The following is a 27120-nucleotide window of genomic DNA, read 5'->3' as shown; positions in this document are numbered from 1 at the left end:
AGAATTCTGAGGCTGTGCTGTGTGAGAACTAAGCTGAGGAAATGTGGTTTAGTCACTAAGTTGTGTCCCTCTCTCGTGACCCCATGGACCGTAGCCCACCAGGCTCCGCTGTCCATGGGATTCTCCAGGCAAGAATACTGGAGTGTGTTGCCGTTCCCTTCATACAAAGTAGGGCCATTACTTTTAAGAAGCTTACAGAGTAGTAAGCAAGACAAACTCACACCCACAAGGTGTATCAATCATTGTTTATTTTTCTGTATTTCTTAAATCTTTTAAAAATTAGTTAATTTATTTTTTTATTTTTTTTTTAGTTTTTTATCTTTTAAATTTTAAAATCTTTAATTCTTACATGCGTTCCCAAACATGAACCCCCCTCCCACCTCCCTCCCCATAACATCTCGCTGGGTCATCCCCATGCACCAGCCCCAAGCATGCTGCATCCTGCGTCAGACATAGACTGGCGATTCAATTCTTACATGATAGTATACATGTTAGAATGTCATTCTCCCAAATCATCCCACCCTCTCCCTCTCCCTCTGAGTCTAAAAGTCTGTTATACACATCTGTGTCTCTTTCCCTGTCTTGCATACAGGGTCGTCATTGCCATCTTCCTAAATTCCATATATATGTGTTAGTATACTGTATTGGTGTTTTTCTTTCTGGCTTACTTCACTCTGTATAATTGGCTCCAGTTTCATCCATCTCATCAGAACTGATTCAAATGAATTCTTTTTAACGGCTGAGTAATACTCCATTGTGTATATGTACCACAGCTTTCTTATCCATTCCTCTGCTGATGGACATCTAGGTTGTTTCCATGTCCTGGCTATTATAAACAGTGCTGCGATGAACATTGGGGTACATGTGTCTCTTTCAATTCTGGTTTCCTCGGTGTGTATGCCCAGAAGTGGGATTGCTGGGTCATAAGGTAGTTCTATTTGCAGTTTTTTAAGGAATCTCCACACTGTTCTCCATAGTGGCTGTACTAGTTTGCATTCCCACCAACAGTGTAGGAGGGTTCCCGTTTCTCCACACCCTCTCCAGCATTTATTGCTTGCAGATTTTTGGATCGCAGCCATTCTGACTGGTGTGAAGTGGTACCTCATTGTGGTTTTGATTTGCATTTCTCTAATAATGAGTGATGTTGAGCATCTTTTCATGTGTTTGATAGCCATCCGTATGTCTTCTTTGGAGAAATGTCTATTTAGTTCTTTGGCCCATTTTTTGATTGGGTCGTTTATTTTTCTGGAATTGAGCTGCAGAAGTTGCTTGTATATTTTTGAGATTAGTTGTTTGTCAGTTGCTTCATTTGCTATTATTTTCTCCCATTCAGAAGGCTGTCTTTTCACCTTGCTTATATTTTCCTTTGTTGTGCAGAAGCTTTTAATTTTAATTAGATCCCATTTGTTTATTTTTGCTTTTATTTCCAGAATTCTGGGAGGTGGATCATAGAGGATCCTGCTGTGATTTATGTCTGAGAGTGTTTTGCCTATGTTCTCCTCTAGGAGTTTTATAGTTTCTGATCTTACATTTAGATCTTTAATCCATTTTGAGTTTATTTTTGTGTGCGGTGTTAGGAAGTGATCTAGTTTCATTCTTTTACAAGTGGTTGACCAGTTTTCCCAGCACCACTTGTTGAAGAGATTGTCTTTACTCCATTGTATATTCTTGCCTCCTTTGTCAAAGATAAGGTGTCCATATGTGTGTGGACTTATCTCTGGGCTTTCTATTTTGTTCCATTGATCTATATGTCTGTCTTTGTGCCAGTACCATACTGTCTTGATGACTGTGGCTTTGTAGTAGATCCTGAAGTCAGGCAAGTTGATTTCTCCAGTTCCATTCTTCTTTCTCAAGATTGCTTTGGCTATTCGAGGTTTTTTGTATTTCCATACAAATCTTGAAATTATTTGTTCTAGTTCTGTGAAAAATGTGGCTGATAGCTTGATAGGGATTGCATTGAATTTGTAAATTGCTTTGGGTAGTATACTCATTTTCACTATATTGATTCTTCTGATCCATGAACATGGTATATTTCTCCATCTATTAGTGCCCTCTTTGATTTCTTTCATCAGTGTTTTATAGTTTTCTATATATATGTCTTTAGTTTCTTTAGGTAGATATATTTCTAAGTATTTTATTCTTTTCGTTGCAATGGAGAATGGAATTGTTTCCTTAATTTCTTTTTCTACTTTCTCATTATTCGTGTATAGGAATGCAAGGGATTTCTGTGTGTTGATTTTATATCCTGCAACTTTACTATATTCATTGATGAGCTCTAGTAATTTTCTGGTGGAGTCTTTAGGGTTTTCCATGTAGAGGATCATGTCATCTGCAAAGAGTGAGAGTTTTACTTCTTCTTTTCCAATTTGGATTCCTTTTATTTCTTTTTCTGCTCTGATTGCTGTGGCCAAAACTTCCAGAACTATGTTGAATAGTAGCGGTGAAAGTGGACACCCTTGTCTTGTTCCTGACTTTAGGGGAAATGCTTTCAATTTTTCACCATTGAGGATAATGTTTGCTGTGGGTTTGTCATAGATAGCTTTTATTATGTTGAGGTATGTTCCTTCTATTCCTGCTTTCTGGAGAGTTTTTATCATAAAAGGATGTTGAATTTTGTCAAAGGCCTTCTCTGCATCTATTGAGATAATCATATAGTTTTTATTTTTCAATTTGTTAATGTGGTGAATTACATTGATTGATTTGCGGATATTGAAGAATCCTTGCATCCCTGGGATAAAGCCCACTTGGTCATGGTGTATGATCTTTTTAATGTGTTGTTGGATTCTGATTGCTAGATTTTGTTGAGGATTTTTGCATCTATGTTTATCAGTGATATTGGCCTGTAGTTTTCTTTTTTTGTGACATCTTTGTCAGGTTTTGGTATTAGGGTGATGGTGGCCTCATAGAATGAGTTTGGAAGTTTACCTTCCTCTGCAATTTTCTGGAAGAGTTTGAGGAGGATAGGTGTTAGCTCTTCTCAAAATTTTTGGTAGAATTCAGCTGTGAAGCCGTCTGGACCTGGGCTTTTGTTTGCTGGAAGATTTCTGATTACAGTTTCAATTTCCGTGCTTGTGATGGGTCTGTTAAGATTTTCTGTTTCTTCCTGGTTCAGTTTTGGAAAATTGTACTTTTCTAAGAATTTGTCCATTTCTTCCACGTTGTCCATTTTATTGGCATACAACTGCTGATAGTAGTCTCTTATGATCCTTTGTATTTCTGTGTTGTCTGTTGTGATCTCTCCATTTTCATTTCTAATTTTATTGATTTGATTTTTCTCTCTTTGCTTCTTGATGAGTCTGGCTAATGGTTTGTCAATTTTATTTATCCTTTCAAAGAACCAGCTTTTGGCTTTGTTGATTTTTGCTATGGTCTCTTTTGTTTCTTTTGCATTTATTTCTGTCCTAATTTTTAAGATTTCTTTCCATCTACTAACTCTGGGGTTCTCCAACTCTTCCTTTTCTAGTTGCTTTAGTTGTAGAGTTAGGTTATTTATTTGACTTTTTTCTTGTTTCTTGAGGTATGCCTGTATTGCTATTAACTATTAAAAATTCCTACATATGGAGGATGAACAACACACTTCTGAATAACCAACAAATCACAGAAGAAATCAAAAAAGAAATCAAAATATGCATAGAAACTAATGAAAATGAAAACACAACAACCCAAAACCTGTAGTTAATTTATTTTTAATTGGAGGATGACTGCTTTACAATGCTGTGTTGGTTTCTGCCATACATCAATGTGAAACAGCCATAGGTATGCTGTGCTCTTGGTTCACACAAAGAAAGATGGATAGATGGAACTGTGATGAAAAACCAAGTTAAATGACTCCTCATTTCACAGAAAACAAGCACAAACATACACACACACACAAAGAGAAAAGAAATCTCAGTGTTCACTAATGTCATTTTGGATATATCCAACTTTTGATGATTTGTTCTTTTCCTGCTACAGTAAAACTATAGTGTAAAGCTTGAAAGTCAGACCCTTAGCCTGAGGAACATAAGTGTCCACTTCTCATGGGCTCTGGGGCCAGGGTCAAGGGACTAAAGTGCTCTAAATCTCAAATTCCTGCCCTTGAGGATGATACTGTTGGTACACATCCCACAGGATGGTAGTAAGGATTAAATACCACGTGCAAAACAGTTTCACTCATCTCACACGCTAGTAAACTAATGCTCAAAATTCTCCAAGCCACGCTTCAACAATACGTGAATCGTGAACTTCCAAATGTTCAAGCTGGTTTTAGAAAAGGCAGAGGAACCAGAGATCAAGTTGCCAACATCCGCTGGATCATCAAAAAAGCAAGAGAATTCCAGAAAAACATCTATTTCTGCTTTATTGACTATGCCAAAGCCTTTGACTGTGTGGATCACAATAAACTGTGGAAAATTCTTAAAGAGATGGGAATACCAGACCACCTGACCTGCTTCTTGAGAAACCTATATGCAGGTCAAGAAGCAACAGTTAGAAACGGACATGGAACAACAGACTGGCTCCAAATAGTAAAGGAGTCCGTCAAGACTGTATATTGTCACCCTGCTTATTTAACTTATATGCAGAGTACATCATGAGAAACGCTGGACTGGAAGAAACACAAGCTGGAATCAAGATTGCCGGGAGAAATATCAATACCCTCAGATATGCAGATGACACCACTCTAATGGCAGAAAGTTGAAGAGGGACTAAAAAGCCTCTTGATGAAAGTGAAAGAGGAGAGCGAAAAAGTTGGCTTAAAGCTCAACATTCAGAAAACTAAGATCATGGCATCCGGTCCCATCACTTCATGGCAAATAGATGGGGAACAGAGGAAACAGTGTCAGACTTTATTTTTGGGGGCTCCAAAATCACTGCAGATGGTGATTGCAGCCATGAAATTAAAAGACGCTTACTCCTTGGAAGAAAAGTTATGACCAACCTAGATAGCATATTCAAAGGCAAAAACATTACTTTGCCAACAAAGGTCCGTCTAGTCAAGGCTATGGTTTTTCCTATGGTCATGTATGGATGTGAGAGTTGGACTGTGAAGAAAGCTAAGCACCAAAGAATTGATGCTTTTGAACTGTGGTACTGGAGAAGACTCTTGAGAGTCCCTTGGACTGCAAGGAGATCCAACCAGTTCATCCTAAAGGAGATCAGTCCTGGGTGTTCATTGGAAGGACTGATGCTAAAACTGAAACTCCAACACTTTGGCCACCTCATGCGAAGAGTTAACTCATTGGAAAAGTCTCTGATGCTGGGAGGGATTGGGGGCCGGAGGAGAAGGGGACGACAGAGGATGAGATGGCTGGATGGCATCACTGACTCGATGGACGTGAGTTTGAGTGAACTCCGGGAGTTGGTGATGGACAGGGAGGGCTGGCGTGCTGTGCTTCTTGGGGTCGCAGAGTCGGACATGGCTGAGCGACTGAACTGAACTGAACTGAACTGAAAGCAAGTAGCACAACGTCCACCAGGAAAGACAGTATTTCTCTAGCATATTCTGAATGTCTTCAATTCATTCACATCAAGTGTGCATTAAACAGAATTCTGGGCCCCACACCTTTAAAGTAAATATCTCTGGGATGTGGGGCCAGATGTCTGTTATTTTGATAACCCCAGGAGCCCTAATATGCACTAAAGTTTGAAAACTCAGGGTAATAAACTATTGATTATAATTAGCTTCAGAACATCTACCAATGATTTTAGGAAAATCATTCCTAAAATGATTGGATGATTTCTTACAAAGTTTCTTGGATTTCTTACAAAGTTTCAAAATTACTGACATAAATTTAATAACAACATCCTTGTATTACCTTCTTAATATCTGTCTATACTGTAGTGATAGCTCCTTTTATACTTCCTGTGGGTTCTTTATGGCTTTTTTCCCTCTTAATTGGCATCATCAGATGGTAACTTATTTATTAAAACTTTTTTCAGTATAATTTAAAATGCTCTCACTCACTATGTCTAATCACTGTTAGTTGCTCCGCCATTTTGAGTTTAATTGCAGGATTCTTTTTCGAATCTTTTAGGTAGATGTTTAGATCGTTAATTTTCAGCCTTTCACTTTTAAAATATATTTTGTAAAGTTCTGCATTTTTCTTTCAGCATAGTTTAAAATCCTAATTGTAGTAATAACATTCTCAGAGCTCAGATTATAATAAATCTTAAAATCAGAGCAGAAAATGGGGAAAAATGTTTTTAATTTCCATCTGCCATAAAAGAAAAATTGAAAATATTATCTCTGATTATAGACTTTGTAAATAAAACTGTTATTGCTTAATAGAGATTCAAATTACCCAAACGATTCAAGAAAAAAATAGAAAACCTAAAGATCCCTGTATCCATTCAAGAAATTAAAATGAAAAATGTACAACATCCCATACTCAAACTCCAGTCACGTACTGTGCACTCTTGAATTCTGTTTAAAAGAGAAATAATGTTAGTCCTATGCAAACTTTTTCAGAAAGCAGAAGAGGAGGGATTATTTCACAATTCTTTTTATGAAGCCACTATAACCAGATACTGAAGCCAGAAAAAGTCAATATAAAAAAATTGCAGACAGATATCATTAATGAAAAAGTTGGCTTGAAACTCAGGATTCAGAAAACTAAGATCATGGCATCTCATCCCATCATTTCATGGCAAATAGATGGGAAAAAAGAATGGAAACAGTGGCAGATTTTATTTTATTTTATAGGGCTCCAAAGTCACTGCAGACGGTGACTGCAGCCATGAATTTAAGACACTTACTTGCTCCTTGGAAGAAAAGCTATGCAAAACTAGAGAGCATATTAAAAAACAGAGACATCACTTTGCTGACAAAGGTCTGTCTAGTCAAACCTATGGTTTTTCCAGTAGTCATATATGGATGTGAGAGCTGGACCATAAAGAAGGCTGAGCACCAAAGAACTGATGCTTTCAAATTGTGATGTTGGAGAAGACTCTCATGAGAGTCCCTTGGACAGCAAGGAGATCAAACCAGTCAATTCTAAAGGAAATTAGTCCTAAATATTCATTGGAAGGACTGATGCTGAAGCAGAAGCTCCAATACTTTGGCCACCTGATGCGAAAAACTGACTCATTGGAGAAGACCCTGATGCTGGGAAAGACTGAAGGCAAAAGGAGAAGGGGACAACTGAGGATGAGATAGTTAGATGATGTCACTAACTCAATGGACATGAATTTGAGAAAAGCTCAGGAGAAAGTGGAAGACAAGGAAGCCTGGCATGCTGCAGTCCATGAGGTCGTGAAGAGTCAGGCATGACTTAGTGACTGAACAACAGTAGCAACATGGAGCTACAGATACAGGCTTTCATTGAAGATAACTGATAGGACAGTGTCCTTTCTTCATTTCTCAGCTATACAACATACCTCATTGTGCCTTTTTCTTTAGGAAATAACTGTAATTATTTGAAATAATTATTATATGAAATCTATATCTATAATACTTTCATGGGTCAACAATCTAGGTAAAATATTGAATCATTATTTTTGGTCCCAAAATATTTAGACACTGAACATAAATAGTGTCCATATGGTTACTAAATTTCAAACTATTGTGCTTAAGTTTAACGTAACCAACTTGGCATCAGAAAATCTTTGCTTTACAAAATACCTGCAACCGTAACAATTCTTTCCATTATATAGACAGTTGCAGCTCAGTTCAGTTCAGTTCAGTTCAGTCGCTCAGTCGTGTCCGACTCTTTGCGACCCCATGAATCGCAGCACACCAGTCCTCCGTGTCCATCACCAACTCCCGGAGTTCACCCAGACTCACGTACATCGAGTCGGTGATGCCATCCAGCCATCTCATCCTCTGTCGTCCCTTTCTCCTCCTGTCCCCAATCCCTCCCAGCATCAGAGACTTCTCCAATGAGTCAGCTCTTCGCATGAGGTGGCCAAAGTACTGGAGTTTCAGCTTTAGCATCATTCCTTCCAAAGAAATACCAGGGCTGATCTCCTTCAGAATGGACAGGTTGGATCTCCTTGCAGTCCAAGGGACTCTCAAGAGTCTTCTTCAACACCACAGTTCAAAAGCATCAATTTTTCAGCACTCAGATTTCTTCACAGTCCAACTCTCACATCTTACATGACCACTGGAAAAACCATAGCCTTGACTAGATGGACCTTAGTTGGCAAAGTAATGTCTCTGCTTTTGAATATACTATCTAGGTTGGTCGTAACTTTTCTTCCAAGGAGTAAGCGTCTTTTAATTTCATGGCTCGTCACCATCTGCAGTGATTTTGGAGCCCAAAAAAATAAAGTCTGACACTGTTTCCACTGTTCCCCATCTATTTGCCATGAAGTGAAGGGATCAGACGCCATGATCTTAGTTTTCTGAATGTTGAGCTTTAAGCCAACTTTTTCACTCTCCACTTTCACTTTCATCAAGAGGCCTTTTAGTTCCTCTTCACTTTCTGCCATAAGGGTGGTGTCATCTGCATATCTGAGGTTATTGATATTTCTCCCGGCAATCTTGATTCCAGCTTGTGTTTCTTCCAGTCCATCGTTTCTCATGATGTACCCTGCATAGAAGTTAAATAAGCAGGGTGACAGTATACAGCCTTGACGTACTCCTTTTCCTATTTGGAACCAGTCTGTTGTTTCATGTCCATTTCTAACTGTTGCTTCCTGACCTGCATACAGATTTCTCAAGAGGCAGTCAGGTGGTCTGGTATTCCCATCTCCTTTTCAGAATTTTCCACAGTTTAATGTGATCCACACAGTCACAGGCTTTGGCATAGTCAATAAAGCAGAAACAGATGTTTTTCTGGAATTCTCTTGCTTTTTCGATGATCCAGCGGATGTTGGCAACTTGATCTCTGGTTCCTCTGCCTTTTCTAAAACCAGCTTGAACATCAGGAAGTTCACGGTTCACATATTGCTGAAGCCTGGCTTGGAGAATTTTGAGCATTACTTTACTAGCATGTGCTGCTGCTGCTGCTACTAAGTCGCTTCAGTCGTGTCCAACTCTGTGCGACCCAATAGATGGCAGCCCATCAGGCTCCACCATTCCTGGGATTCTCCAGGCAAGAACGCTGGAGTGGGTTGCCATTTCCTTCTCCATTGCATGAAAGTGAAAAGTGAAAGTGAAGTCTCTCAGTTGTGTCCGACTCTTAGCGACCCCATGGACTGCAGCTTACCAGGCTCCTCCATCCATGGGATTTTCCAGGCAAGAGTACTGGAGTGTACTAGCATGTGAGATGAGTGCAATTGTGTGGTAGTTTGAGCATTCTTTGGCATTGCCTTTCTTTGGGATTGAAATGAAAACTGACCTTTTCCAGTCCTGTGGCCACTGCTGAGTTTTCCAAATTTGCTGGCGTATTGAGTGCAGCACTTTCACAGCATCATCTTTCAGGATTTGGAACAGCTCCACTGGAATTTCATCACCTCCACTAGCTTTGTTCGTAGTGATGCTTTGTAAGGCCCACTTGACTTCACATTCCAGGATGTCTGGCTCTAGATGAGTGATCACATCATCATGATTATCTGGGTCGTGAAGATCTTTTTTGTACAGTTCTTCAGTGTATTCTTGCCACCTCTTCTTAATGTCTTCTGCTTCTGTTAGGTCCATACCATTTCTGTCCTTTATTGAGCCCATCTTTGCATGAAATGTTCCCTTGGTATCTCTAATTTGCTTGAAGAGAAAACTTAGTCTTTCCCATTCTGTTCTTTTCCTCTATTTCTTTGCATTGATTGCTGAAGAAGGCTTTCTTATCTCTTCTTGCTATTCTTTGGAACTCTGCATTCAGATGCTTATATCTTTCCTTTTCTCCTTTGCTTTTTACCTCTCTTCTTTTCACAGCTAGTTGTAAGGCCTCCCCAGACAGCCATTTTGCTTTTTTGCATTTCTTTTCCATGGGGATGGTCTTGATCCCTGTCTCCTGTACAATGTCACGAACCTCATTCCATAGTTCATCAGGCACTCTATCTATCAGATCTAGGCCCTTAAATCTATTTCTCACTTCCACTGTACAATTATAAGGGATTTGATTTAGGTCATACCTGAATGGTCTAGCGGCTTTCCCTACTTTCTTCAATTTAAGTCTGAATTTGGTAATAAGGAGTTCATGATCTGAGCCACAGTCAGCTCCTGGTCTTGTTTTTGTTGACTGTATAGAGCTTCCCCATCTTTGGCTGCAAAGAATATAATCCATCTGATTTCGGTGTTGAGCATCTGGTGATGTCCATGTGTAGAGTCTTCTCTTGTGTTGTTGGAAGAGGGTGTTTGATATGGCCAGTGCATTTTCTTGGCAAAATTCTATTAGTCTTTGCTCTGCTTCATTCCGCATTCCAAGGCCAAATCTGCCTGTTACTCCTAGTGTTTCTTGACTTCCTACTTTGGCATTCCTGTCCTCTATAATGAAAGGGACAACTTTTTTGGGTGTTAGTTCTAAAATGTCTTGTAGGTCTTCATAGAACCGTTCAACTTCAGCTTCTTCAGTGTTACTGGTTGGGGCATAGACTTAGATTACTGTGATATTGAATAGTTTGCTTTGGAAACGAACAGAGATCATTCTGTCGTTTTTGGCATTGCATCCAAGTACTTCGTTTCAGACTCTTTTGTTGACCATAATGGCTACACCATTTCTTCTGAGGGATTCATGCCTGCAGTAGTACATATAATGATCATCTGAGTTAAATTCACCCATTCCGGTTCATTTTAGTTTGCTTTCTGGAATGTCGACCTTCATACTTGCCATCTCTTGTTTGACCACTTCCAATTTGCGTTGATTCATGGACCTGACATTCCAGGTTCCTATGCAATATTGCTCTTTACAGCATCGGACCTTGCTTTTATCACCAGTCACATCCACCATTGGGTATTGTTTTTGCTTTGGCTCCATCCCTTCGTTCTTTCTGAAGTTATTTCTCCACTGATCTCCAGTAGCATGTTGGGCAGCTACTGACCTGGGGAGTTCCTATTTCAGTATCCTATCATTTTGCGTCTTCACTATTCATGGGGTTCTCAAGGCAAGAATACTGAAGTGGTTTGCCATTCCCTTCTCCAGTGGACCACTTTCCGTCAGACCACTCCACCATAACCCGCCTGTCTTGGGTTGCCCCGTGGGCATGGCTTAGTTTCATTGAGTTAGGCAAGGCTGTGGTCCTAGTGTGATTAGATTGACTAGTTTTCTGTAGTATGGTTTCAGGGTGTCTGCCCTCTGATGCCCTCTTGCAACACCTACCATCTTCCTTGGGTTTTTCTTACCTTGGGCATAGGGTATCTCTTCATGGCTGCTCCAGCAAGGCGTGGCTGCTCCTCCTTACCTTGGATGAAGGGTATCTCCTCACCCTGCCCTTCCTGACCTTCAACGTGGGATAGCTCCTCTAGGCCCTCCTGTGCCTGCACGGCCACTACAACCACCTGAGTTGCAGCTCAGGACCAGCAAATATATAGTGTCTAAGACTGTAACATTCTGATGGATGGTAGCATATTTGAAAATATCTCAGTCCTTGACCAACTGCAGCTGCACGATTATGCCTCTCCAAATAATTCATGCGACAGCTCTGCCTTTAAAGCACTGTTCACAATTAAGTTAAAACTCACGAAGATGTATCTGCTAGTAATTCTTAAACTTTCTGTTGTCATGACTCATTTTTTTGTAATTCCTCAATTCTTGCAGCCCATATTCATTGTTTTTTAGTCGCTCAGTCCTGTCTGACTCTTTGAGACTCCAAGGACTGTAGCCTGCCAGGCTCCTCTGTCCATGGAATTTCCCAGGCAAGAATGTTGAAGTGAGTTGCCATTTCCTATTCCAGGGGATCTTCCCAATCCAGAGATCGAACCTGCGTCTCCTGCATTGGCAGGCAGATTCTTTACCACTGAGCCACCTGGGAAGTCCTGATATTCGTCATATTGTTACTCAGTCACTAAGTCATGTCCGCTCTTTGAGACCCCATGGACTACAGCATGCCAGGCTTCCCTGACTTTCTATATCTCCCTGAGTTTGCTCAAATGCATGTCCATTGAGCCGGTGATACCATTCAACCATCTCATCTTCTGTTGCCCCTTCCCCTCCTGCCTTCAGTCTTTCCCAGCATCAAGATCTTTTCCAAGGAGTCAGCTCTTTGCATCAGGTGGCCAAAGTATTGGAGCTTCCTGGTCAGCATCAGTCTTTTCAATGAATAGTCAGAGTTGATTTTTTTTAAGATTGACAAGGATATATTTACTTCTTCTTGGGATATGTTTATTTCACTTAATTTATTAGTTAACATTTTGGTGCATACCAAAGATAAGGTGCTAGGAATTAGGGATATTTTATAAAGACCCTTTGTAGGTCATACCAAATTCTTTACTTCCTGGAACTTACCAACTGGCCTTATCTTTCAAAATAAAGTATATTCTAATGCATTTAAATGGGAATTGAGGGCTGCAGAATTTTGCAATGGCATTTGACATACATAGACATTTATAAAGGGTTTGGAATCATTGCCTAATAGATTTTCAACTACAAAATATCCAGGAATGAAAGCATTTATGTGGTTTTATTTTGCTTACTGGAACAATGGCTGAAGTTCTGCAGAAGGCAGTCACGAATATCTGCATTTATCATATGCTGAATTTGATCATGAGTACTCTGTGCTTGGAGAGTCAATCTGAGTGGGCATTAAACACTTCATGCCACAGAGGTAAAATTGAGTAAGTTCTTGTGTAAATTAGATAAGGCATTCCTCCCTGGAGTTGTTTATATGACATCCACTTAAGATTGTGTGAAGAAGCAGACAGTAACACCATTTGGGCAGAGACTCCAATTAGCTTTTTGCCCTTATGTTCCCATGGTACAATTTAACCATTTAATCCACACCATAGAGGATGCATGGAAAAGGAAATGGCAATTCCAGTATTCTTGCCCAGGAAATCCCATGGACAGAGGAGCATGGTGGGCTACAGTCCATGGCGTCTCAGAGTTAGGCACAACTGAGCACATGCGCACGCGCACACACACACACACACACACACACACACAGACAGGATACAAGCCACAAGAAGTTGAAGAATGAGTGAATGACTGAATGATGAAGAATGCATCAACCCCTTTTCCCACAAAATGGAAAAAGAGAGTTTCACAATGTGTATGGGTGTCACCAAGGAACACAGTGACCCTTTTTGCAGGCTGTAGGTAGGTATACAGGTTAACATAGTGCTGCCGTAAAAGTCACACCTCTTTTCACTTCATTGCCTCCATCCCTTGTTTCTTTGCAGAACGATTCAATGTGTACCTTATGCCTACACCAAATCTGGACATTTATGGCGAATGCACAATGCAGATCACACACGAGAATATCTATCTCTGGGATATCCACAATGCCAAGGTCAAGCTGGTGATGTGGCCCCTCAGCTCACTGAGGAGATATGGGCGGGACTCGACGTGGTTCACATTTGAGTCGGGCAGGTAAGCTCTGAGGGCAGAAGCAACATGCAGGGGGCGCCTGGGACCAAGGTTCTGTGCTCAGATAGATGGTTGTTTTCGTAAAGGTTAGAGGTCACCAAAAGTATAATTTCTTTAGATCCTTGTTGATAATCTGGATGAAACTGTGTTAATTCTATGGCAGGTTAATTACCCCATTCAAAATAACTTCAGTCTTTTGTGCTGGCATCAAAGTAGTTTCATAATTATTTTTTATCTTGAAGTATATTTGTGAGATTTTGGGTGCATCCTTCTATATTTTTGGTGCAGTAGGATTTCCATAAAAGTCAACATGTCCTTACTGGCATTACTTTTGTGGATTTTTTTTTTAAGGAAAAAATGTTGAAAGGAGTCTTATATAAAATTGCTTAAATATTACTTTTTAGGTTTGAGATAATTTAATGCAATATTCATTTATCCAGATGTTTATGTTAATAGCATTAGTCAAGTATAAATATTGATATTAATTCAGAATGACTGAAAAGAAAGTTGGCAAATCCATAATTTATGGAATGTGTGACTCAGATTTTAAATGTAGTATGTCAAGACAGATACACTGATTTCTTGATCACAGCATATGGTCGGAATCCATAAATGTCTAAAATAAATGCTTGCTTCACAATCATTATTCACAGATATGGATTTAGACATGAGCTTCAATCAACTGTATCAAGTCATTATGTTGTGACCCCTTTGTGATATTGTTGTCACTCATCCAAGATAAGACTTAGGTTTGGGGATTCTATATCAGAAGTGTCTAATGTATTCACACTTGGGGATATGATTTATCACATTCTAAAAATGAATCAGTGGCCTTATAAGGTAATTATGAGGTCGCCATGTGACTGAGTAGACAAATGAAGGCAGTTATGCAACAGAGTTCTACCTACCATGACACACACAGCACAGATGAATCTCCAAAATGTCGTTGTAACATTGGTAAGAAACCGTGCAACAGACAAAACTGATTTATAGCGACAGAAAGCAAATGAATGGTTGCCTCGGGTCGGGAGAGGATGGACTCCAGGGAACACACAGGACCTGTGGGGGGTGGCCGTGCCCTGTATCCTGACATTTGTCGAGAGCCGTGGAGCTGTTTACTTGGTATCAGTGCACATCATTCCATGCAAATTGTCCCTCAGTGCTTTTAACGTGGAAAAAAAAGTGGGGGGAAAGCAGGAGGGCACTTACTCTTATTTTATATACTTTTACACTGTTTGAGGTTTGACAGTGAGCATTTGTCACTTTTACAACAAAACACTTCCCCTGGGAGGAATGAGGCCGAGGAAGGGGAGAGAGCTGTGAGCATTTCTGGATGGAGCTTTGAGGGTGCTCCTTGAAGCTGTGCGCGACAGCGGGCCTTGATTCCTAGGTAGGTACAGTAAGGGCAGAAGTCTGTTCTTGTAACCTGAGGCAGGCCTTGCACTTTTTACGTTTTCCTTGTAGGTCTCCCTTTTTCCTTAGTATTGAGATGTTTTAATACTTGACATTGGGACTTCCTTAGCGGTCTGCATGCTAAGTCCCTTCAGTGGTGTCCAACTCTTTGCGACTCTATGGACTTTAACCTGCCAAGTTCCTGTGTCCATGGGATTCTCCAGGCAAGAATACTGGAGCGGGTTGCAATGCCCTCCTCCAGAGGGTCTTCCCGACTCAGGGATTGAACCCGCGTCTCTTGTCTTCTGCATTGGCAGGCGGGTTCTTTACCACTAGCTCCACCAGGTGGTTAAGAATCCTCCGTGCCAGGCCGGGGGTGCAGGTTCGATGCCTGGTCAGGGAATGAAGATCCCACATGTCATGGGCAGCTGAGCCTGATTGCCACAACTGCATGCGCCAGATAGAGAGCCAGCACGCTATAACCAAAGATCCTGGGTGAGGCAGCTAAGACCCGACACAGCCAAAGAAATAAATGAATATTTTTTAAAAAATACTTTATATCGTCTGATTTTAAAAGTCAAGCCAGGCTTTTGAGGGAGTAGTTGGAAAGAAAAGCTTACAATCACTTACTATTTCTGCATCTTGAGAAAATGGCTTTTAATATTTTGCTGTACTTCCTTCCAATGTATTTTAAAATCAATGTATTTTCATTTAATATTATATTGAGAAGTAATCTTCTGTAAAGTCGTATAAAGTCAAGATTTTTGTGACCATATGGTATCTGAACATATCGCTGTACTGTCATCAATTTAACATTAGGGTGTTCCCAAAATGAACTATTATAAATAAAGCCACACTGACCATCTGTGAAAAGATGTACAAATATCTGATTATTTTCTTAGCAGAGCCTTTTTAAAGCAGAATTCCTGGGTCAAAAGCCATAGGTTCTTCACAGTATAGCAAATTGCTTTCAAAGCAGTTTCAATTCACACACCCTCTAATGGTGCAAAGAGCGTTCTTGACCCCATAACTACAGGCATTAAAAAGATGATTTAGATGATTCTATTTTAAGAGAGGACTTGGATATCTTGTTAATTTTTTTTTCTTTTCTCCTCTGTTTCTTTATGTTTAGAGGTTTGTCCTTGTGGGTACTGTTCACTTGTATGTTCTTCCTTCTCTGCATTTTGGGTGTCCCTTGCCCTTGGAATATTGACCATTGTTCTGTGCATCTATTTTGTAAACTCCAAAAGATCTCACTCCTATTAAAGGTAACCAAGATCAGAAAGTTTTGTTCATGTTCGACCCAGTTCCCCGAGTCAGGACTGGGAGAAGGGGTGTGGGGGGGCATGGGTGATGACACGGGACAGTTTAAAGGAGAACCTGGCAGGTCAGTTTTGTGGTGTCAGCACAGCAGACCTTGAGCTCAAGAGCTCCATCTTCTGTGTTTTATTTTGTGCCTCTCCGCACAGAGCACAGCATTTGGAGGCAGTTTCTAGCCGTTTACTTGTACTACCGCATGTACTGGAAAGTGATAAAACTGGGTGTCAAACTAGCCTTTTTTCTACTGACAGGCCTTGTACAACTTTGCTTATTTGCTTGGCCGCGCCGGGTCTTTGTTGCTGCCTGCATTTTCTCTGGTTGTGGTGAGCGGGGACACCCTCAGCGGCAGTGCACGGGCTTACTGCAAGGACTTCTCTTGTAGAGCCCAGGCTCTGGGCTCCCTACTGACGAGCTTTCTTAAAAATGCATTTTAAATTCTACCGTACCAATAAAATATAAGCATGAATGGTAGAAATGGAGCAAGATCATTCTTTCTGGAGGAACACACCTCTCGCATCCCGACAGTTGTACTCATACGCCCATGCAGGTGAGGACAGGAGAGGAGGACCAGGGAGTTTTCACTGGGAACTGCCCTCACTCAGAGGGCATGGCCTGGGAGAGGAAGTCACAGCCTCCTGACTGCTTAGAGTAATTGCTGCTGCTGCTGGTGATGCTGCTGCTGCCAAGTCGCTTCAGTCATGTCCGACTCTGTGTGACTCCATGGATGGCAGCCCACTAGGCTCCACCGTCCCTGGGATTCTCCAGGCAAGAACACTAGAGTGGGTTGCCATTTCCTTCTCCAATGCATGAAAGTGAAAAGTGAAAGTGAAGTCACTCAGTCATGTCCGATTCTTTGCGACTCCATGGACTGCAGCCTACCAGGCTCCTCTGTCCCTGGTATTTTCCAGGCAAGAGTACTGGAGTAGGGTGCCATTGCCTTCTAGTTAACCATAAAAGAGCACTTTAAAAGTGAAAGCAACCTGGTTTATCATGCAAGCTTATTTAATCAAAAAATCAAAACAAGATATCCAGACCTGCAGAGGATGTCACAGGAGTCATGATAATGTGCAGTTTTACCCTGTAGAAGATAAAAGCACTTTTTAAATTTGCTGATGGGGCTTTTCCACTTAATGAAACTTATAAGTATTGTAAGCAAAAGTCAGGATGAGCTCAAAGGCCTGCAGAACAAGATTAAACGATCTCCAAATCAATTTTTATAACATTATTGTTCAAAACATAACCTCTCTATTCAGCAAAACACTTAATATAACAATTGGTGCTTAAAATATATGTCTTACTAACTCTGATAGTATTGTCTCTGAAACCTGGGAACAATCTGGTTACAGATTTTTAATAATTGGAAATAAAAAGCAGTACAGTTCCCACAGGAAGATGGTGAATGGAAGCAAATGCTCTGTGTGCTATAATCAAGGATTCCCTGATGTCACAGAGGCTTGTTCAGTCCTTAAAAAGCTTTTCCATCAGTCATGCAGAGAGAAACCCTCCTCCTGTTATGTATGACCACTCAGTTATAATAAAAGGTAAGGCAGAGAGTTTTTAAATAGGATACCAAAGCATGATTACCCTCCCCACAAAAGATAAATTAGACTGCATCAAAATTAAAAACTTGTCTCTGCAAGAGACACTTTTAAGGGACTGAAAGTCCAGACACTGATCTAGAGAAGATATTCAGAAGTCACGTATTAGACAATGCACTTGTATCGAAAATATATAAAGAATTTCCAAGTCAAAAATAAGAAAAAATGAAACCCAGCTTTAAAAACAGGCAAAAAATATAAGCAGATACTTCACCAAAAAAGACATCTCACTGATCAATAATCACACTAAAAGATGCCGAACCTAACTTTTTGCTGTGTGTGTATGTTAGTCGCTCTGTTGTGTCTGATTTTTTGCGACCCCATGGACTCTAACCCACCAGACTCCTCTGTCCTTGGGATTCTCCAGGCAAAACCACTGGAGTGGGTTACCAGTTCCTTCTCTAATTATTCATTAGGGGAATGCAAATTAAAACTATGATGAGATACAACTGCATAGCTATTATAGTGGCTAAAGTTAAAAAGGAAAATCTGACAATACCAAATGCAGACAGGATGCACAGCAGATGGAACACATACAGTTTTGGTGGGAATGTAGCGTGCTACAGTGATTTGGAAAGAAACTTTGAAGTTTTTAAAAGAAACCTCAACATTGCCTGAAGATCTGATCCGGGTTCCTACTTCTTGGTATTATCTCGCAAAAGATAAAAATACATGCTCATACCAAAATCTGTACATGAGTGTTGCCATTTTATTCATCATTGCCCAAAACTGGACAAACCAAGTATCCTTCACTGAATGGGTAAACAAACTATGATAAATCTATAGAGAGCTGCTGCTGCTGCTGCTGCCAAGTCACTTCAGTCGTGTCCGACTCTTTGCGACCCCATGGACCGCAGCCTACCAGGCTCTTCTGTCCGTGGGATTTTCCAGGCAAGAGTACTGGAGTGGGGTGCCATCACCTTCTCCTATAGAGAGCTACTCAGCATCAAAAGGGAGTGCATGACATACACCATGAGTGCATCAAAGATGCCTTGTTCTAAGTGAGAGGCCAGATCCAGCAAACAGCGTACGCTATGATGCCACGCACATGGGGGATAGAGCTATGAGGTCAGGAGGGAGACTAGTGATTGCCGTGGAGGGGGTGCTGTGCAGAAGCAGGGGAACGACAGAAGGGCAATGTCAGGGCGGTGGCGGAACTGATATTTATCCTGATGGTGGTGGTGGATACGTCATTCTATACATCTGTCAAACCCCAGAGAACTGTCTAGCACAAAGAGTGAATGCTGCTAGATGGAAATGTTTTAATTTAAAAGTAAATTTTAAAAAAGGGAAGAGTTTCACATGTATGCTCAAATGATTTTTGGCAAGGCTGCTAAAATTCAATGGTGAAAGTCTTTCAACAGATAATTGGAAAAACTGTATATCCACACGCAAAAGGATGAAGTTGGCCCATCACTACTGTGTATCACAAACATTAAGTCAAAACAAATCGAAGACCTACATTTAACATCTGAAACTATAAAACTCCTCTAAGAAAATGTAGAGCAGAACTTTACAGCTTCGGATTGGGCAGTGATTTCTTGAATATGACACAAAAAGGCAACAAAGGAAAAAACAGACAAGTTGGAACTTATTAACAATTTAAGGAATTTGTGCATCAAAAGACAATATCAATGGAGTAAAGAGGCAACTCGTAAATCAGGAGAAAATATTTACAAGTCATATCTGATAAATGGTTAATGTCTGGAGTATAGAGAGAACTTCAAAAAGTTCATAACAACAAAAAACAAACAACACACACACACACACAAAAAATGCACAAATGACTTAAGTAAGCATTTCTCCAAAGAAGATATGCAGACAGACAATAGCACCTGAAAAGAAAGTCCTAAAAGCACCTATAAGAAACTTTCAGTAAAATGCAAATTAAAACTATGATGAGATGCCTCCTCACACAAGTAGGAGGGCTACAATCAAAATAATGATAACCACAACAATAGCAATGTGTTGGTGTGGTTGTAGAAAACTCGGAAACCTTGGGCACTATTGGTGGGAATGTAAGGTTTGTAGAGCCCCTATGGAAAGCAGTATGGCAGTTCCTCAAAAACATTTTTAAAAAACCTAAAAATTAAGAGGCTTCATTCTCTGTTAAAAATCAGGGAAAGATTGCTCTCCCCTTCCTTTTTCTTAGAACATTTACTTTATTTTTTTTTAATTTTTATTTTTACTTTATTTTACTTTACAATACTGTATTGGTTTTGCCATACATTGACATGAATCCACCACAACAAAATTGTTAGTACTTTCTTCCCTCTTTGAAGTGGTATTAGTCACTCAGTCATGTTGGACTCTGTGATCCCATGGACTGCAGCCCTCCAGGCTCCTCTATCCATGGGGTTTCACACGCAAGAATACTGGAGTTATCATTTCTTTCTCCAGGGGATCTTCCCAACCTAGGGATCAAACCCGGGTCTCTCCTACTGTCTGAGCCACCAGGGAAGCCCTAAGATTTCTCTCTTTGAAATGTATATAAACCCTTTTGAAAACAAAATGGGCTTTTGTCAGCTTTAAGAACCAGGAGTGCCTTTATTTCAGGGACTCTGGAGCCACATCTTTGAAAGTTAAACATCAAAGAAGAGAACCCCCCTAACCCCCAGTTGCTGTGGGAGGGGAGGAACCTAACTGCATTGATACTTGACTCCACATTGCAAAACCCTCTTCTCTCATAAAGGTGTGAAAAGTTTGTTTTTCCTCTAGATAAAGCCAGTTAGCTAGTCTGGGTTGTCACTAGAGTTACCAGGTGAATCGAGAATGAACTCTGTCTGGAAAATGGTGCTGTGAAGCCCTCTCATCCCTTGAGACCAGTGTCGTTTATCTTGAGAACATGTACATAGTGCCTTCTATCTGCTTTTAACTATAAAAAGGGCGAGATGTCTTTCTGTCTTTGCCATCTCTCAGCAGATTGCCTGAAATGTGTATCATATTCTGGTTTAACATGAAAACAATAACAAGAGTGTTTTCTTTCTTTATTACTTTTGTGGAGAGGATTTCTAGATTGGAAGATTTTGTTTTTAATTGTGTTTCCCAACAGTATCAAAGGGAAGAAGTTAGAAAACAAAATGTTTGTTGGCTGTCCAGATACCACAAAGAAAGGATCTCGGGAATAATCTGAGAACTTGCAAGCAAAGATGAAAGGGATTTGAAAAAAATTAAAACCCTGCAACCCTGGAAAGATAAGTATGTTGAGTCACAAAAGAGTAAGAGATAAAGTTAAGGAAGTCTTTTAAGTGACAAGAGTAAGTTAAAACAGCCACAAGAAAAAGAAGAGATTAAGTGTACAGTCTCCAATATTACTGTTTGTTGTTGTTCAGTCGCTATACTGTGTCCAACTCTTTGCAGCCCCATGGACTGCAGCACAGCAACCGCCCTTGTCCTTCACTATCTCCCAAAGTTTGCTTAGATTCATGTCCATTGAGTTGATGATGCCATCCAACCATCTCATCCTTTGTCACTCATTTTTCCTCCTGCCCTCAAACTTTCCCAAAATTGGGGTCTTTTCCATTGAGTCAGCTCTTTGCATCAGGTGACCAAAGCATTGGAGTTGCAGCTCCAGCATCAGTCCTTCCAACGAATATTCAGGATTGATTTCCTTTATGATAAACTAGTTTGATCTGCTTTCAGTCCAAGGGACTCTCAAGAGTCTTCTCCAGTACTACAGTTGGAAAGCGTCAATTGTTTGGCTCTCAGCCTTCTTTATGGACTCTCACATCCATACATGACTACTGGAAAAACAATAGCTTTGACTAGACAGACCTTTGTTAACAAAGTAATGTCTCTTCTTTTTAATATGCTGTCTAGGTTGGTCATAATTTTTCTTCCAAGGAGCAAGCGTGTTTTAATTTCCACCTCCTCCCCTGTATTTACCTTTGCCCTTGCAATTAGGTGGGGCCACGTGAGACATCATTCCCTGAATGTACATTGGAAGGACTGATGCTGAAGCTCCAATACTTTGGCCACCTGATGTGAAGAGCTGACTCATTGGAAAAGATCCTGATACCAGAAAGATTGAAGGCAGGAGGAGAAGGGGACAAGATGAGATGGTTGAATAGAATCAACTCAGTGGACATGGGTGTAAGCAAACTCCAGGAGATAGTGAAGAACAGGGAAGCCTGGTGTGCTGCAGTCCATGGGGTCACCCATCCCTTTTACCCACTGTACAGCTGAAATGTTCTAGTGTTGAGATGTCTTAACCATGGGATCTCAGCCGCCTCAGTTTCTGAATCCACTTTGCCCTGGTGATTTGCCCAGAGATGCATAACACATAGCTTGAATGAGGAGTAAACATTTGTTGTGTTAAGGCATTGAGGTTTGAAGTTATTATTTGAAGCTTTATTTTTTTGTTTTTACTTACACAGCCTGTGAGAGCATCTGTGCTAAGTTGCTTCTGCAGTGTCCGACTCTTTGCGACCCTATGGAATGTGTGGTTTATTTTCCTAATCCACAACCTTTTTGTGATTTCAATACCTACTCACTAAATCTTTTATTACAATTCCTACTTTGTATTATAACCATTGGTCCATCGGTTTCTCCAAGAACCCTATGAGCTCACTAAAAACAGGGAGTATGTGTTACTCTTCTCTGTTTCTCTAAAACATCATGGTATTTGATAAATGATTGGAGGCACCTTAGAACATTAATGGGATTTTTGATGTCACAAAAAGATTAAGTTATCATATTCAACTGAGTTTTAACTATTAGAGTATAGGGAAGAAAGGTCTCCTTCTGGAAAATTTGCATCAAGGATATATGTGATTTAAAAATTCACATGTCTACGTAAGCTCTTCTTTAATTCCAGAGAAGTAAAGCTAAGACAAAGTCTTTGAGGATGCTGGTGTCTTCTATGTGTGTGTTTAATTTGCTAAATCTCTTGCCACTACAACGCTGGGACTAATTTTTTCCCCCTAGGATAAAGCATTAATTAAATGACTTAGGAAACTGTTCTTATCAAGAAATGGAGGCTCTGATCTTAGTTTTTGCTCCATTAACTTTAAAGTTCAGTACATTTTTATTGAACCCACACATGCTTTAGTGTGAATTGCTTTTCATTAATTGGTCTATAGGGATTCCAATGACAGGTTTGGCCTTCCTTTTAGGTTTTTTAATTCTCCTTCGAAAGTTCCTAAACTTTAGTAATAGTCATTCAATCAAGGAATGATTGCTGGAATCAAGAGGAAGAAAAATCAATGAGAAGTTCCGGTTTGATCTCCTTGGATGGTGGCACGTCTCCACATCCACCAATGAGACTCTCATCTCACAGGAGATGCAGGCTGGCTTCTTTAGAACAATTGGACCATTCTTTTATTGCTTATTGATTCCTTCATTCAAAAGATGCACTTATTTTCACATGTCTGGAATTGAGATATATGTAGTTACTACGGGGCTTCTCTGGTGGTTTGGACGGTAAAGAATCTGCCAGCAATTCAGGAGACCCCAGGTTCTATCCCTGGGTCGAGAAGATCCCCTACAGAAGGGACTGGCTACCCACTCAAGTATTCTTGCCTGGAGAATTCCATGTGTGCTCACAGTGTGCTCATGGCCTGCTCAGTCTTGTCTGACTCTTTGCAACCCTATGTATTATAGCCCACCAGGCTCCTCTGTCAATGGTACTTCCCAGGAAAGAATACTGGAGTAGGTTGCCATTTCCTTCACCGGGGATCTTCCCAACCCAGGGATTGAACCCGCACCTCCTGCGGTTCCTGCATTGCCAGGTATTCCCTGAGCCACCTGGGAAGCCCCTGCTACTACTGCACCTTACACTGAATGGCATCATCCGATGGTGGCCAGCAGGGGGCGGAAGTGTACAGTTGCCATTGTCGCAGGTTCACAGCCTTAGTCATGGATGCCAGAGTTTTCATCCCTTCTCTTGAACCTATGTGTAATGTGGGTGCTTTACTTCTTGAGTTTAATTATATTTCAGTACCATGTCAGCTTTCCAGCGTTTCACTCAAGAAACCTTTAGGGCCATTTGAGAAAAACAAAACTGTGAGCACCATCTGGTAGACAAAATATCCACCAGGCAGCATAAAACTTGTAAAGTAGGTGTCAGGGGTTCAGAAGAAAATTTTAAAGTCAAAATCAGCATACTCTTTAATGAAGAAATGTGTATCACTAACTTGCTGATGACAAATAGAATAATATTTTGTGAAAAAAAGAAAACCAAAGGACATTGATAATTCTGAGTTGATTCAGAAGAGTTGGACTCAGTATGTGCAAAGGTTTTATAAATTCCTTGGCTACCTTATTTTACTTAGATTTTCTTTCTGTGCCTGTAAAAGATAACATAATAATCCATGACAAGTGAGCCTGAGTCTTGTTTGTTTTTTGACTTGGTAAGTTGGAGATACCTTGTGGACTTTCAGGGGGAATTTCAGAAAGTGGCTGTATGTATGTGTCTGTATATCAGGAAAGAATCCCCAGCATGTAGATAGCTTTTAAGTTATATACCTGGATGCCTCACTTTTGAGAAGAGAAGATACAAACATCTATTACTTACTCTGGAAGCAAAAGTGCCTTAAGAAGTAGATAATATTAACCGTGTTAAGTGCTGCAGACAGGATGAGTAAGGTGAAGCTTGAGAAGTGTCATGTTGATTTTGCAAATCAGAGGCCACTGGTAGACTTGGAAAGACCTATTTCAGTGGAATCGTGGGGAAAGAAGATTGGAGTGGATTCCAAAGAAAATGAGAGGAGAGAAAGTGGAGTCAGCAAGGACAACGTCTCAAGAAATTTTATTGTGAAGATAACAGAAACAGAAGTAGCTGTAAAAGAATGTGACGTTAAATTGTTTTGAAGGCAAGCTATATTAAAAAAAAATCTGCATGCACGTGGGAGTCATACTATGAAGAGGGAAAAAATAAAACAGAAGAAAGAGGGAAACATCACTAATCAGTATCTTTGAGTTGAAAGGAAACAGGATCTAGTGAACAAGTCAGTGGCTACATGTAAAAAAAAAAATCCTTTTAAACAGGAAAGTGTAATGGAGGCTGATATAATGGAGGAATAAGGGGAGGCAGGCATTTGAGGATCGGATAGAGGCGTGTGGAAGTGGTCTTCTGATCACGTCTCTTTTCTTGGTCAAATAGGAAGCAAGGTAACTGTGAGGCTGGAGAAAGGTAGTCCAAGACTTGATGCAGGAGACGGTGGGGTACAGTTGTTTGCAGAGAGCGAATGAACCCAGCGCAGCAGGAAGGGAGGACGCCGGTGAGCACGCTGCGGCCTGTTACCATCAGCTGCACCTCGGCTGCTCTCCTGCTCGAGGCCCGCCTCCTGCCCGTCGGGTCTCCGCGGCCCCACGCGCGAGCCGGGCGGTGCTCCAGCTCGGGCCGTCCACTTCAGACCCCGCTTCTGCCGTCGCTCGGGTCCTGCCCTCAGAGTGGCCGTACTGGGGGCCGTGGGGCTCCCCTGGATGGCCGCGGCCCTCCTCTGCTGTGCGCCTCCTCTTTGGCACGTTCTCGGGCTCCTCAGGGAGCTGAGCGCTGCTCGGGGGCGCCCCTCCTTCCAGCACGCTTCCTGGGCGCCTGTCATTCTGCACCTCCTGCGATCGGCTCTCTTTCACTTCTGTCCCTGTCGCCTGGTCCCCCTGGAACTGCCCGCCTCCTAACCCACCCTCCACAGCTCGCTTGTTCTCTCTCTCTTTCTCTCGCTCACGCATACACAGTCGTTTGATGCTCCCTGGATGCATCAAACTGGATGCTCCCACACTGACCCACACAGATCCTCTATCCCGTAGACTGAACACGGATGGCAGAGTCCCGCACGGCCTGTCAGCCTCCCGCTGCCCCCAGAGCCGTTTCAGAGGAGAGGCTGCTGCTTGCAGCGAGCCGGGGCTCTGCCATCAAAGTCTGCGGGGTGAGCGAGGGCAGTGGCCATCCCTGGCCAGCAGGGCAGTGTCGCCTGCAAGACCCGAAGCCGGGCTCCGCTTCTGCGGCTCTCTGGCTCAGTCAAGTCAAGCAGGGAGCAAGACGTCTCTAAGGCAGGCCTTTTCGACTCTAGTGAGACAGCAGAGATAATAGCGACAGTTCCGCCACTTCGGGAGGCAGACAAGTGAGAGCAAAACCTCAGTTATTATTTCCAACTGTCTGGTGTTTTCTTCACTTAGATCCTATTACAACAAAATCTGACAGATAAGCTGCGCTGCAAATCACGGGAAGAGTGTTAAGAAAGAGTATTATTTTCATTCCTTTGGTGTCTCAGTTGCCGGTGACATATTCCTGTTTCGTGAAGTGAGGGTGAATTTGGAAGAAAGGAAGCCCGTTCCTGCATCGTCCTTTCATTATTACACTCTCCGAGGTGTGGGACTCCGCCTGCCTTTCCTCATTCACAGAAGGTTCCCTCTGCACCTCCGGCTTCTCCCCTCCCTCCCCTCCTTCCCTCCCCACACCTCTCCCCTTTCTCTCCTTTCTCTTCCTTCTCTTCAGTGAATAGTATCCACTTTTGCATCTGTTTTGCTGTCCCTGTCTCTTTTCAACCTGACACGTCCTGATCCAGTCCCTCCAAAATGTCACACTCTCTCCAAGATCTTCCCTCCTAAAACTTGTTAAATTGCACGAGAAGTCAGTCTCCCTAAGCAGACAGTCTCTGACTTCCCTGGCCGTCCAGTAGTAAGGCTCTGCGCTTCCACTGCAGAGGGCACAGTTCCATCCCTGGTCAGGGAACCAAGATCCCACGTGCAGTGCAGCAAAAGGATAAATAAAGCATAAATGTAAATAAACAGTCGCTCAGTCGTGTCCGACTCTTTGCTCCCCATGGACTGTAGCCTGTCAGGCTCCTCTTTCCATGGGGATTCTCCAGCCAAGAATACTGGAGTGGGTTGCCATTTCCTTCTTCAGGGGATCTTCCCAACCCAGGGATTGAACCTGGGTCTCTTATGTCTCCTGAATTGGCAGCCAGGTTCTTTTATACTAGGGCCACCTGGGAAGACCAAATAAGGCATATGTATCTTGATAAATAAAGCATATCTATCTAAAAAAAAAAAATCAAGTCAAATAAACCACTCATGAACTTAAAAAAAAAAAAAACAATCTCTTAGAACTCTGAAACAGAAGAATGTATAACATCAATTTATATATGAGGCCACAGGATCCTACATTTACTAAAATTTTAATTTAGAAATTTAAAAATACTTTACATGCTAGGTTATGTAGACTAAAATGTGTCTGTTACTCTTTCTTACACAAAAAATGTTACTGAGTCCCTTACTCTTTGAAGGGATATATAGTATACCTAGCTTACAGTCTATCCCTAGAATGTGTTACCTGGTTCAAGGAAAGCCTGACAAAGAAACAAAAAGCAGAAATATGGATTGTGCTCAGTTGTGTCCAACTCTTTGCAACCCCGTGGACTGTAGCCAATCAGGCCCCTCTGTCCATGGAATTCTCCAGGCAAGAATACTAGAGTGGGTAGCCGTTTCCT

At 41.3% G+C, this 27120-nt stretch overlaps 1 protein-coding gene across 1 annotated transcript in view; it reads left to right on the top strand.

The window, feature by feature from the left end:
- The window catches only part of DOK6 (docking protein 6), a 404688-nt gene that overhangs the window by 247196 nt on the left and 130372 nt on the right, over positions 1-27120 (top strand). Inside the window, exon 5 of the mRNA XM_069569174.1 lies at positions 13193-13382. Within this exon, the coding sequence (XP_069425275.1) occupies positions 13193-13382 (190 nt within the window). The remainder of the gene's footprint in view (positions 1-13192; positions 13383-27120) is intronic.

Source organism: Ovis canadensis, chromosome 23, assembly GCF_042477335.2.
Source record: "Ovis canadensis isolate MfBH-ARS-UI-01 breed Bighorn chromosome 23, ARS-UI_OviCan_v2, whole genome shotgun sequence".
NCBI classification, from domain to species: domain Eukaryota; kingdom Metazoa; phylum Chordata; class Mammalia; order Artiodactyla; family Bovidae; genus Ovis; species Ovis canadensis.
Note: the sequence above shows the minus strand (reverse complement) of the source record. Positions and strands in the feature narration are given on the sequence as shown.